This window comes from Ceratosolen solmsi, unplaced genomic scaffold, assembly GCF_000503995.2.
Source record: "Ceratosolen solmsi marchali unplaced genomic scaffold, CerSol_1.0 scaffold30, whole genome shotgun sequence".
Classification (NCBI taxonomy): Eukaryota; Metazoa; Arthropoda; class Insecta; order Hymenoptera; family Agaonidae; genus Ceratosolen; species Ceratosolen solmsi.
The window spans coordinates 2,534,753-2,550,189 of NW_011948421.1; the positions used below are offsets into that span (position 1 = coordinate 2,534,753).

General features: G+C 29.7%; 2 protein-coding genes across 2 annotated transcripts in view; one reads left to right on the forward strand and one right to left on the reverse strand.

Annotated features, from left to right (window-relative positions):
- The first annotated feature begins 6,969 nt into the window (after positions 1-6,969).
- LOC105361329 (testis-expressed sequence 2 protein) lies at positions 6,970-11,813 on the forward strand. Its single transcript, XM_011498462.1, has 7 exons — positions 6,970-7,331; positions 8,012-9,218; positions 9,834-10,106; positions 10,191-10,398; positions 10,493-10,989; positions 11,080-11,152; positions 11,339-11,813. The coding sequence occupies exons 1-7, from the start codon at positions 7,283-7,285 to the stop codon at positions 11,663-11,665; spliced, it is 2,634 nt and encodes an 877-aa protein (XP_011496764.1). The 5' UTR covers positions 6,970-7,282; the 3' UTR covers positions 11,666-11,813.
- A 2,244-nt stretch (positions 11,814-14,057) lies between these two features.
- The window catches only part of Metrn (meteorin), an 11,723-nt gene continuing 10,343 nt past the window's right edge, over positions 14,058-15,437 (reverse strand). The window contains exon 3 of the mRNA XM_011498464.1: positions 14,058-14,420. Coding sequence (XP_011496766.1) covers positions 14,208-14,420 — 213 coding nt within the window. The 3' untranslated portion in view covers positions 14,058-14,207. The remainder of the gene's footprint in view (positions 14,421-15,437) is intronic.

Here is a 15,437-nt window from a genome sequence, read left to right on the forward strand (position 1 = left end):
CTTTCTTTTACATGCATAAACGTAAATATACATAAAGCATTGTACTGAAACTTCGTGATTTCAATTTCTCACAATGCAGTATAAAAGAAAATTATAAAAGTGATGATATATTTTGTTGCATTGCGTGTGGAGGAAGATTGCAAAATAAAACGAGCAATGACTTTCTTAAACGAATATATTGATAATTAATTTTATTGTATTGAAATGCAAACACTTTATCGTTACCTTACACGTCCGATTAAATATATTAAGCTCAAACTAGTCAAGGTCAATTACGTAACGGTCAATGATCTTTACGTCTTCTGGTTGAATATGTCTTCGAGTTAAGCCTTCTATTATCAATATATTCTTCATTTTTAATGATATGATGCGTTGATGTTGAAATATATTTAATTGTTATTTATGATTTAAAATTCATATAATAATAAAATCTCCTCGAATATGTTGTATTTATTAAACAACTAATCTTATATTAATATTAATGTAATAACGATTCTTATATATTTTGGGATTAATCGAAAAATGTATTTTTAAATTTCATCTTTATGTCCATCTTTGCACAGAATTCTTTGCATCTTTGCACATTGTATATATATATATATATATATATATATATATATATATACATATATATGATTAATAAGATTAATATACGTCAAAATATTCTATAAATATAAATATAACTATATATAACTATTTTACTCTTTTAAGTATATATATATATATATAATAATCATATGTAGAATGCGAGCTTGAGCCGCGATTTACGTCATAACTCGATCATAACGACAATATATCTTCCGCTATGAATGCAAACCGATTGTTTATCTTTCACTACTACTTCACGTATTTGATTTTTTATGTATGTCTAAAATCAACAAGATACAAGTTTATAATCTCAATATAGAATACTGTTTCTACTATTTTTCCATAAAAATTCATATTTCCAATTATGTAATTTTAGTCGGGAAAATTTATCACCTTGTCTAGATTGTTACACAAATCGTTGCTCGGTAAATATTTGGTTAGGCAGTATAGATAATTTAAAGAATCGCAAATCAAAGATGAAACGATAAAATATACTTTCCACTGTGATATAAAAAAATACCTTAGAAATGTTAAATTATTTCACTGCTACTAAAATCTATATATATATATATATATATATATATATATATATATATATATATATATGTATATACGTATTATTGAATTATTATTTATTCAAAATTTTTAATGATAAAATTCAACCGTTAAATATTTTTCATTTAAAAAAATAAATTGTAAATAATGTATATATCATAAAATAAATCATATATAAGAAAAAAGTAAAATTAATAATTATGCTTAAATTTGATTACTTTACTTCTTATATAATATAATATTCTCTTTGTAGCAGATAAAACAATAGTGTTGCCTAGTAAACTATTAATTAGTCACTAGAATATACATTAAATCAATTAGATTGGGAATATTTTAACTGCTCGAATAATATTGTTAATTATATTTTTATGTTTGACTAATGATTGTATTTAATTTATTGTCTGCGTCTAAATTATTCTGGATATCGAATTAAGTAGCACATAGCACAATATTAAATAAATAAGCTATTGCTTCATTATAAACTTAAAATTATTTAATTATTAGGTCATTTACTTTTCTTATTTGAAAAAAAGCCAAATAATCTATTTATAAATATGAGACTATTTTTCATATAATAGATGTCAAAATTAATTTTAATATTGCTTGCATTACGATCAATTTAAAGAAGTTAATACCCATTCACTTTTAAATGACATATTACTTATGTTGCAATAATATTGCTCAATTATGTTTAGTTGATCATATGAATCTCTAAGTAAGTGTTTTAACTCTCTTGATTATTAGAATTGCTAATGTCGACTGCAAAATATATTATAGATTTATCGGTCAATCTAGCAATAGAGCAATTGTACATTGATACAAAATGTTTTTGTAATTAGAATGATATTTTAATTTTATTTTATTCTCAAGCAACCTACATGGCGATATTGTTTATACGTTTCTTTGATTAATCTCAGTAATAATTAATTATGTTAATTAGTAACTAAAAATAATGGCCATTTTAAAGATAAATTAATTATTACTGTTTCATAAAAAAATTTTATGATAAAATGAAAAAAAAATAAAGACGTCAACCAGTCATAAGGTAAAGTATTATATCAACATATTTCCAACTACATTATTATTCTATAGGAATTTAATTTTAATTATTAATAGAATTAATTTTGTCCATTTTAATATTAAATTTTAAATATTAATTTTTCTATATACCTTGAGAAAATTTTTTTAACGCTATACATATGTGACATTTTATCTCTTACATATAAAAAAAAAAAACAACAACATTTCCATTATATGGTGGCTAATAATTTTTATTCCTAGAAAACTTATTTATTTAACAACATACGCATACATAATTTATTTTCGTATTTCAATTTTTCTCAGCATATCAAAATTTATTTAAAACATAAATAATGAACTTGTAATATTAAAAACTGATACAGTAGAGAGAAATTTGATAGACAATTGATAACAGAATGTTATATTAAATTCTAAAATTTAAAATATTTATCTTCGATGAATCTAAATAATTTATTGTTAGGTGAATGGTGTTAGATAATAAATAAGAGATTATGACTTTGTTATTATAAGATTAAATCAATCTACTCAAAAGTTCCAGGCATTACTAGCATGAACTTTTGAAAATAATTTAAGATTAAGTATAAATTTAAGGAAGTGGGGTTTCAGACATTAACGCCACATGTGTAACTTAATAATTTGTCAGAACAAGCTGGGTAATATAATAGCTATGAATTAATATTGTACTTTTCTTATAACAGAAAACAAATTTAACGCCGATAAGATATACATTTTATAAAATGAAATTTCACAAGTTTTAACGCGACCCTAATATTTCCAGTCCTAATATATCAAAGTTATAATTCATATTATTCTCTCTCTCGCTCTCTCTCCCTCTCTATCTCTCTCTCTCTCTCTCTCTCTCTCTCTCAAGTCAAAACACAAAACTTAATCTACATCAAGGTGCTTAATATTATTATTATTTCTGCAATGGAATTAAGTAATAATAGTCTAATATTTGTTACGATGTTAATTATACGTTGATAACATTATTCAATTATGTTTCCTTTATACCAACAAAATTATATATTACTATAACTATTAAACCTATTATATTATAACTAATATGACTAATTAAAATCTGTAAAAATGCAGCTATTATTTAAAATTGGTAATATTTAAAAACTTAATTTAAAATAATGACTTTACGTACTTTAAGTACATATTTACGTATGCATATATAATCAATAAGAAATATTCAAATTTACGTAAAGATCGAATTTTAAAGTGCAACAAGTAAATTTAAGTATTTATGCAGCTAACTATTTAATTACACGCAGTCCACGTCACCACGAATACTGCAATTATTAGTTGTTAGTAAGACCATTGTTGTTATTTAAATATAATAATATTCGTTAGATTAACGTTAGGTCTACGCTTCGGCGAAGTATTGAAAATAACTATAATTTTGTACGTAACACTAAGAATATAATGACCATACGTTAAAAAAAAATATATATATATATACTATTATTATTAAACATGTAAATAGTTCGTGTAAATATGTATAGAAACAAAATTTATTTTCTTTTATAACTGAAAAAAAATTATATTAACTTATTATTTAACTTGTTTAATATTTGATTGCCTTATGTATAATATGCTTAGAATATTTTATTTAGTTTCATTTAGTTATATATGAAATAAAATAATTTATTCAATTAATATTATGAGTTAGTTTATGCAATTTTGTTAAAAAATTGCATTATCATAATTATAATTAAATAATCAACTCAATTATATACAATTTTCATAAATTCATATAAATTCAAGCGTTAATTGTGTATAAGTATTATTTATTACCGAATATTCATGAAATATTTTTAATATTATCCACTTAAAGTATATTGTCATTCGTCAAACATTTAATTATTAGAATGACATAAAGTAGTCGATAAAACGAATATGTGATTATAATTCTTTAACTTTAATAAGTGTGATTTATTCTAATAAGAAAAGAAGTATTTTTTTAAATATAGAAATGAATTTTAATATTACCAGGAAATAACAAAAGTTTATGCAAATTACTTTAAGACACAATGCTACACTTTGTTAAAAAGAATATGGTAATAATATAATAATATAAAATAATATGGCAAAATGGCTAAAATACATAATGCAACTAAATAAAAATAATTCTTTTAATAGATAGAATTCTTGAATTATCGATTCATTCTTATTGTTCTTTGTGCCAATTTTCTCAAGTGAAAACAAAAAAATTAATGTAGATAGTCTCGACAGCCAGCAGTAGCTCACATTGGAAAGATTTAAGAATAATAATTCTGTATTTTTACTAATAATTTTTTCTAAGCAATTTAAGCTTTTCCTTTCGTACAAAAAAATATAATATATCCAGAACAACTTTTGAATAACATAATTATGCATGAAATACAATCATATATGGAAAATAAGCAAAATAATGCCTTTGATGAAATGAAAGGCTTAATTTGCCAGATTTAAAATAAAATAATAAATGAAAATCTTATTTTCCAAACTTATAATCAAATCCAACAATTAGATATTAAGAAAGCAATTTAAATTAAAAATATAATAATTTTATACATTTACTTTTTATTCTGTATTTATGTATACAGTCACGATATTATAAAAACATCCAATGTTTATTTATAGATATAGTCACTTTTTGTTACTCTACATTCATAAAAGTGCAAGACAATTTATGTGATTAGGAAATATTAACTTGTTTATTAGTCAATATTAAAAAAAAAAAAAAAAAAAAAAAAAAAGTGTTTCTAATACAAATTCATAAAAATGGTTTCACGGTAAATTGAAATTGAATATTGAATAGCATAAAATCAAATTACACATATTCTTTTAATTGAAAAAGAATTATCTAAAAGACAATAAAACATACAGCGATGAAATATTAATAATAAAAAAAAGCTGTGTTTCTTTAATAAAAAAAAAATTTAATGAATACCGGGACTGTTCCATGTGAAATTCTTAGTAAAATAAAAACTATCCGTTTCTATTGTAAATATATTAAAGATTAAACTCTGTCAAAAAAAAAAAAAAAAAAAAAAAACATTAAATAATTTACTACGATAACAAAAAATATGATTGTAACAGATAACACGCAACAAAGACAAATAATAATGTAAATCTTATTCTTTTTGTGTACTTTAAGTTTTATAGAATCAGGAGAGGTTTGTAGTCTTACCTCAATTAATGGATCGCCTAACAGAAATTATCTTGACAATGAATCTGATTTAACAACATTGTCAATAAATTAAATAATATAATAATATAATAATAATAATAAAATAAAATGTTTGGACAATATTTAAGAAATCAAATAATTCATTGTTCGCCATCATATTCTTGATTATGACCTATGTTGTTAGCGAGAGGAAGTCATTAAAAATAATATTTAGCACTTTATATTGATTTTGTTATTATTTATGTGTTTTTGTACTTTGATAAATTACTATTTATTATCATCGTACTCGTTACATTACATTTAGTATAAACATTATTTAGACGCCATTACATTAACGCAAGTCTTACAATGACGCGTCGCATATAAAAAAAAGGAAAAGACTTTGGGATCAAGTTAATTTCAACAAAAGCATATGTGCGTGCGCGCGCGCTCGCGTATGTGTAAGCATATGTCTGTAATACGAATACCGAATACATGATTACGAATTGCAGTTGAATAAATTAATATTTGCATCAGAAATTTGATATAGTAAGGAAAAGAATACCGTTGCAAAGATCATTTTCGATTTATACCGATCGTTTTGAAATTCAAGGAAAAGGGATAAAGCCAGATGAAACTGATCACTAATATCGGCGAGTATCGCGCGTAAATGTTATTTACAATTATTACTCGCCTTCATATTCTCACTGACCGTTATTAATTTCTTTCTTTTTCTTTCCTTCTTTATTTATTTATTTTTTTTTTTTACTAAAACAAACTTGTTCTTTTAGGAGCGATTCCTCCTCAATCGAACGATAATACATTACGTACGTCGAGTAGCTCGATTTTTTTGTTTGTTTATTACGGGGTCTGGGTAAAGGCGCAGCATGAATTTTTAAAATAACGCTTCCCGGAACGAATGGTAAACAACTTTTGTTATTTATTATTACCGAGAGATGCGATTGCTATTGTTATTGTTTTAATATCGATGAGAAACTCACTGCGACAGAAATTAGTCATTCTCTCTCTCTCTCTCTCTCTCTCTCTCTCTATTGACGACACCGGAGTATTAGCAAGTTAGGGATCCACGCGCGTCACTCCCTTTTCCCGGTCCCTGGCTTTCTTCTTCCGCGAAATCGAGCGATTTGAAAAGAACAAAAATAATGTTGCCCAGAGAATATTGGTACATCGAGACCGAGCGATCACGCAAGTACCAACGCTCTCTTCCAGCCTCGGGGTAATCTTTCGACGAATCGTACGTCATCCGGTGATCGTCATTCCCCCATCGTACGCTCACGGCAAATCTTATCGGCAATTTCATACGGCAAGCTATTTAACCCAAAGACTTTAATTAATCTTAGGCGTCTTAGGCGCATCCGCTCCCATCCGCAGTTTGCCCTTTGGCTCTCTTCGCGATCTCTCTCTCTCTCTCTCTCTCTCTCTCTCTCTCTCTCTTATAATTGCGACATCGCGAAGTAAAAGACGTTTAGCAGCGCCGCCCTCCGGCCTTTTGTCCAACCGCCGAATCTCTTTCCCCACCCGCCCCAATCAACCCCCAATCCACCCCCTTCCGAACGAATAACTCGATCTCCGCCACGACGACGACGAAGGATAACGAGCGAGCGGTGGCTTCTTGTGGCTTCTCAACGCGAGACGATAGACTCGCGGTCCACGTAGCATCGTTTATGGGAAAAGTATGCGCGGTTGTTTGTCACTCGTCGCGACGGAGGCTCGCTCCCGACGTATCTAAACGTCAATCGGTTATTTGGAGTCCGAATAATGACAATGGCCCAGCTGCGAGCCATTAGCCAAAACGTAGAGATGCACTTGGGCGCGTGACAATGCTATTTAGCGCCGCTTGGCTGGCCGTGGGAAATGTTAACATTGACTCATCGTTGATGGATTAACGAGCTCGCGCAAATAAGACGTTTTGCGAACGATATGAGCTCCAAGCACAGTCCTTCGAAGATCAGCTTAAATATGACGAAAGGTAAGTGGAGAAGTCGATGGCCGGGCCGAGGAGATGTTCCGACAACGAGTGCCTTACACCGATTCGATATTGATAGCCAGTATTTTATAACTTCAAGGTTATCTTTATATTTGTTATAATTACGATGGGGATGTGGGTGCGCAGGAGTTTTGTGTTGTTGTTGGCGGTTACCGTTGTGAATATTCAAAATTCCATGGCGTTAATTGTTGTCGTAGGTTGGTCGTTTTAGGTTTGAATTCTTGATTTATAAATAATTTGGAGAATCCAGTGTGTTATTATTTTAAGTTTACTATGCTGGGAATTTGAGAGGAATGCTGCTTTGATGGCATTGCCGTTTGGTGAAATAAGTCTGGATTCCGATATGGATTGCAGATCGACGTTATCCGACTGTTTAACGAGTTAAGGCTGTTCTTATTATAACATTAAATGTCAAAAGCACTGTATTCTTAAGCAAAATATCCTTCTTAACGACAATCGATCTTCCATTGTAAAAACATCGATAAAATTTAGATAAATTAAAGCATTGTTTCAAAATTGGGAAATTGTATTGTTATTTAGTGGTTATAGTAGTATTAGCAGCGATAGTACAAGTTGTAGTAACGGTAGTAGCAGTAGTAACGGTACTAGAAGTAAAATACATCGAATCAATCTAATATAATTTTATTTTTATATTCCAATAGGGAAATCACACGCAATGTCGGTACCTGTGATACGCTATCATGCCAGCGACGACGAATTGGAGGAACTTTATCCAAATACAGACGATGAGAAACCCTTGATTCCGGATTCTGAAAGGGCTTCCCCAAAACATAGTCCTAAAAAAAGTTGTATCAGCATTACTAACGAAGGAAGTAACTTTGATGATTGTTTTGACAGACAGTCAGTGAGTTTGGATGAAAATTCATCGGAAGGAATACCATCGTCTGATCCGTGGAAAGTATTATCGAACATTAAAGGCAAAATTACAAAAACCTTTGAGGAAAGATTATGTGAAATGAAGAGCGAGAGAAAAAAATCAAAACATAATAGAAGTATGGACAATTATTGCGTTAGTGATTACGAAGACTTTGGTGATATAACGCCGACCGAAGAAACCAACTCGGATAAACAAGATAAAGATTCTCCTGTTTTAAGGAAAAGAGCAAATTCATCTAGATTCGTAGGATTTTCTTACATCAAAACTGGTTTAAAAGCAAAAAAATTAGAGGACGATAGTGTTGAAAGTGGTATCGAGGCATCAGAATTGACCTACAATGGTCCTAACGAAGAGGCTAGTTCGTATATGGAAATCGAAAAGAGTCCACATATTAATACAAATGTTTTAACTAGGCTTAAAGAAAATATAAAATCATTTTTGCCAGAGACTTTTAAATCATCAAATTTAATTTTAACGGAATCTGACTACTTACGTATACAATTGAAAAATAGAATATATCATCAAATGCTAATATTGATAATTACAATCTGCTGTTGTTACTTTATTCCACTACCAAAATACTTTATGGGTGTCTTGGCTGGTGTTTTCATTTCAATTTTGGTTCAAAGGATTTATAAAATTTTTAATCAAATGTTAACTCTCCCAGTAAAGTTTGTAGCGCCTGTTTTAGAAATTCCAGTAGTGGAACACGCTTGTGTAGAAAAATTTGAAGGATGGTTAAACGAACTACCATACAATTATAATCCTGATAATTATCATGTGGCTCGTACAAAGCCAGTATTTTTTAAATTACAAGGGGATGCCCTTCAAATTATGGAAACGAGAACTAGAATTCCTAAAAGAGCTGTTTGGGATGAACCAATGCACAAGCCCAAATTCACCAAAAAAAGGAAATATTCTTTGGCTGGTGCAAAAATTGATTTGCTTCCGTCTGGTCTTATTCGACTAAGGTAACATTTTGGTATCCTACATAACGTTATAATCAACCTTACCATTATCTACTAACTATAAATTTTTACGCACCATGGCTTAGCTTAAATATATCGTTGTAACTAAACATTTTCAGTTTGACAATGTTGTAAACGTTGTAAATTGTATTAGCACTTTAAGGACAAAAACAAATTTTTCATCCATATAAAGGATGAATGCACAATGTACATCTATAAAAGTTTTGAAATAATTAAATAGTAAATTTTGTATTTTTATTCATAAATTAGGATTTATAAATTGCTTATATAGATAAAACTTAAAATAAAAAGTAAAATAAAAAGCTAGCTTCTCTCTTAAAATGGCCTTAACATTTTCTTGTGCAATGTAATAATTTTTCAATGCAAATAAGTATCAAATTACAATTTAACATTAAAAATAGTCCTTCATAAACATACTAATTTTATCAATGATAATAAATATTCGGTAGAAAATTGTTACCGTTGTATTATTTTTTTTATAATATCCGTTCATAATAAACGATCTGAAGATATTAGTTGTAAATATTATTCGTCACAACTATCATCACTTTCAATACAAGCAGGTATTCTTACATAAAAAATGGTTAATTATTGCAGACGATGGAGTAAAAAGTATCCAATATGCATTACATTAGAGAAAGATACTTTGAATGATATTACCGTAATTGAAAATTCTTCCGATGACGAACCTCAACAAATTGATATGGAAGCAGATAAAATGATTTTGGAAGAAGAAGAAACCGATGACGAACATTCTCAATCCAAAGATTCTAAAGATATTTTTGAAGATTGCCAGGATGATTACGAAAGCGAGGATATGAAAGTAAAATTGTATGTTTTTGCTAGAACAGATCGACAAAAAGAAGAGTGGTATATATTTTCATACTTAAATATAAAATTAACGATAATTAAATATTAGTTCAAGGAGTCATAGAAGAAGTGTCTTGTTTTCAGGTTTAGACGCTTAGTTTCTGCGTCGGAATATAGTGACAGAAAAAGCTCGAATTCCACATCAAAAGATGAAACAATTTTAGGAAGTTCCTTATCGTCGATTAATCTTGAATCAAAACCAATAACACCGTCCATTGCATCCGTTGAAATGCCTTCCATATTATCCTATCAAGCGTACATGAGTCGATATTCGGAGGTAAAGTTGTCCAAAGTTTTATAAATCTTTCGATCGTTGAAAAGCAGTGAAAAGCTCGATGAAACGTTTAATATTTTTAATGACATTTTAGGCACCTTCTACACTTAAGGACGAAGCTACCAATGGATCTTCAGATAATAATGTTAATCTATGGATAAATGCATTGCTCGCTAGGATACTTTTTGATATGCACAAGAGTTCGGATACCATTAACGTAATTCAAGATAAAATACAACGAAAGCTTTCTAATATAAAGCTTCCATATTTTATGGAAAGTTTGCTCGTATCTGAATTAGTGATAGGCCAAGGCGCGCCAATAATAAATAATACAACGAAACCCTTTGTCGACGAGCGTGGACTGTGGTTTGACTTAGATATTGTTTACGAAGGGAGTCTAACCATGACCATAGAAACAAAATTAAATCTAATGAAATTAAAGAGGACGAGCTTAATATCATCAAATTCAAATGACATTATAGGAGCTGATAGGATGCAGTCAACTAGATCTCCGATGTTTGATAGCGATATGGAAGATAGTCCAGAAACGTCCACAGAGGACGAGGATGGCGTTTCGTTGGCAACAACTACTTCATCTCGAGAAAACACGTAAGCTTCGTAATTATTGCCTAAGGAATACCCTCGCATATATATACCCTCACATTATCAATATGAGTTATGATGAAAATTATTTTTCAGACCAAATCAATCGTCCGGATGGAAGTTTCTTAATATGGTTGATAAACTAGCATCTAACAAATACTTTCAGCACGTAAGTATTTCGAAAGTTCTCTATATTTCACCTGTACTTTAAATAAGACGATTTTTTCTCTTTTTCTTTCTTCCAACAATTTCATACATCAGCTTTAAAATTGACCTAACAATCGCAAGAAACATCCTACATGCAGTTAAAAGCTTATTTTAAAAAATATAACATTTTTCAATCAAATTACTTTAGGCTACTGAATTGTCATACATTAAAAGAGCAATGGAGGGAGTTTCAAATACTGAAATCAGATTGATGGTTAGTATATCCAGTATAGAGGGACGCTTACTGGTCAATATACCTCCATCACCCTCGGACAGGCTTTGGTACGGTTTCAAACCCATTCCAAAGATTTGTTTAACGGCCAAACCTGCAGTTGGAGAACGAGCTGTAAACATTGTGTACGTAACAAAGTGGATTGAAACGAAGTTATTGAGAGAATTTGAAAAGGTTGTAGTCATTCCAAACATGGACGATCTTATAATTCCACTGTGCCCAAATTATCCTTACAATTCATAAATAAGTTAACAGTAGCAAACCACTCATCGAATGGCATCTGAAGCTTCCGTTTGTGCGTGCCGTTGTGACAATTGCAACCGTCTCGCAATAATTTACGAAAAGTTACTTCGCAATAAGTAATTATTACCGTGCAATCTTTTTACATTTTTGTCATTGTCATTTGCTTCATAATATTGACAATCATCATTAAATAATAATAATAATAATAATAATAATAATAGTAGTAGTAGTAGTAGTAGTAATAATAATAATAATAATAATAATAATAATAATAATAATAATAATAATAATAATAATATATTCATGAAAAGAGAAAATTTATTTATTTTACATTGTTATATTCAATTCTAATAGTAATTTGTACATAATTGTAATTTAATTTTTAATGCTGTAAAACATTTTTATTATTTGTTTAAAATTGCTTGAGAGCATATTGTTATTAGTTACATTGTTTATTACCGTTTTAATGCTCAGTAATTGGAATTTATCATAAATTATATTGCGATCATGGACCAATAGACGAGTGCCGAAATTAAAATATGAAAATATAAGATGATTTGCGTGCTTTCCATTACATTTATTTGCTCATTTATTAAAATTATTATTATTGTAATTCAATAAATAAATTTTAATTTTTAAGTCTAATAATGGCAATATTCAAAATATTTTATTAATAACACATTTGGCAAGGGATAGTGCAAGCAAAGTATGAATATCGTTACAATGAAAACGAAGATAAAAATGCAAAGATTGTCTATATCGAATCGAGTTGTAAGATCTTTAAAATTCATTGCAAATACAACATTACGCCAAAGTATAGAAACTAAGACTTGTTGTTTTTTTTACTGACATGCAATTATTACACATCAACTCATCTTGCGTATTTTTCATGTATTTGTTATATAAAAAAAAAAAAATAAAAAATAAAAAATAAAAAAATGAAGGAAAGAAATAAAATAAGGTATATATTATATATTTGTTGAGAAAAGAAAGTAATAAAAATGTAATATTGTTTTTTATCCGTTTCTATTTTTTAATAAAGTATTTTTATATATTTAAATATATATTTAACACTAAACTTTTACGTATCGAATGTCATAATTTTTATTTCCCATTTAAAAATGCATTCATGCAAATATATTCATTAAAAAGTTTATTGCAAGACATAGATATTTCACAAGTAATTTCAAACATACTTTTATATAATTAATATATTTTAAAATAAAGTTCTTTTTCAACCCACAATTCGTTTATTCAAATTCACTGCCTAGATAATAGTAAAACAGCGCTCCATATTTGTTATTTGTTTCAATCACTTAGAAAAGTTATAAATTGACAAAACATAAAGCATTGTCTTGCCGATTGTCATAAAAAAATAAGTTCTTTATCCATCTCAGATGCATTCCAGTGTTTATTGATATGACAAATTTTTATGTAAAAAGGTTAAAAACAACCGACACAAAGTAAAGACATTCACATAACAAGCTCTAATATTATTGATTATAACAATTAGTTTTCTTTCTCGCTCCTATATAAATGTGAAGACATACGAATTACATCGATGCATTGATGAATAAAGAATTTTTAATAACAATTTCTTCCTCTTCAAATGTTCAGCTACCATAGCCACCATTTAGGTAATTAAGACCTCCTTACTTTAAATAAAAATACACAATTGTTTTTTTTTCTACAAAATCATCATTTATTACTTAAATACATTTCTTTTATAGAAAATTTCTGTAAACCGTACAATCAGTTTCATCACATCCCAATGGATCTACAAGATCCATAAACTAAAATCTAAAAAACACGTTGATATTGATTGTATATAATATTTCATTCATAAACGACAATAAATCCGTTTTTATTAAAATCTCTCATAATACAATAATATCACAGTTCGGAGATCGATGTCTTATTTTCGAAGTACATCCAATATATACAAGCTGCAGCACACGCACACACACACATGTGTGTGCGTGTGCGTGCGCGCAGCTATTTACAGGCTTTTTGTACAGTACATAAATGCTCGATCGATCGATCGATCGATCGATCGAAAGGAAAGCCATTGCAGTAATTGTCCGAGACGAATCGACGATTTTTCCACGTTATTCTGTAACTTGACGTTGTCGGACTATCATAATAATAACCCATTGAATGAATAACTAACAATAACAATGCGCTTGTTTTCCTGATTTTACAGCTTATTACGTATAAATTCTAAATTTATCACAATTTTTTCAATTGGCTTTCGTCCCAAATATATTCGAATTTATTTATTTATTTATTTATTTATTTATTTATTTATGGAATTATCTCGCTCCAGCGACATCATCCAAACGGCACGAAGCCCAATAATTTTTCAAACACACAAATCCACGAGCAAATTTAGAAATTACGTAATAATAATTACATATTAAAGCGCCAGAGACGTACCAATTACACACAACTACGCGTTCGTAAATAATCTTCGTGTTAATATTAGGGAGTTTCGCGGGCTATTGAGGAGCTCCGACGACTGCCGGTTCCCTATTTTCCTCTGCTAACTCCTCAGTACGCATGGTGCGCTCTCCATTTCTCGAACGGCCTCTGCCCACTCCTCCAATCTTGGAGCGCAAGATAGCGCGAGATCTCCTAGTCGTTTCTTCGCCATTATCACAAATTCGCCTTGTCCGTGCCTGGCATCACAGACCGTTGGCACTCGAATTCGAACTTCCTTCGTCAATCGAGGGTCGACCGAGTCGATTTCGTTGTCCTAGAAAGTACACATGTATGAGAGACAATAAGGAGACTTTCCTGAAGTATGGAGGGAGCTATTTTGGATGTTCGTGAAGTTTCATTATAGCGATAGTGCTCGCTATAATTCGGGTCGGCTGAGAAAATTATTCGCCGGGTTTGTGAAATTTTCGGAGCCCTGCATACATACATTACATACATTACATACATAATGTACATTGACAGATTTTTCCAACGACAATGACTTTAAAGTTGGAATCTGGGAATGTGAGCAGCAAAGTTGGACACTGTCGAGATCCGAACCGACCATACGAGTGCGCAACCAGACGAATAGCCACAGTCCGTTCCAATTATTATTATTATTATTTAAAAAAAAAAAAATTTTTTTTTTTTTATACAATTTATAGAAATTTCAGAGGAACGTTAAATTTGTTTTTGCGGATTATCGCGAGACAGACAAGATGGCGTAAAATAAATACAGTGCGATGATAAAACGAAACCAAGGTTTTTGTGCATGGACTTTGTTATTTAGAAGTAGATTCGTCATAGGATCGAAGAATCGGGCTATGGATTTTTTTTTTTTTTTTTTTTTTTTTTTTTTTTTTATAATTAAAACCAATTTGAATAGTAGCTCGTCTCGCAGTAAATTCAGAGTCGGCGATTTTAATTAGGAGACAAGCACAATGATTCTCGATATACAATATATGTCCAAGAGACAGTGGGGACACGAATTAAATACGAGAATGAAAAATTAGCGGATCAAGGACCAAGGCAATACAAATATTAATACGGGGCCCGTTCGTCTTGTCGAACCTCTGTCAACGAAAGTGAGTTTACCGACATGGGATATATTATGTTGCGCCTTTTAAAGAATAGGATAAAGACGCGCGGACATTTATCCTTTCGCATAATAATAAGGCTCCATTAGCATATCGGCCAAATGTCCGAATGGAGGGAGAGAAATGATGCTGCTAACGTAATGTTTCGCAGTCCGTAAGAACTTTGGCAACATTGACGTATAAATAATAGTTTTATA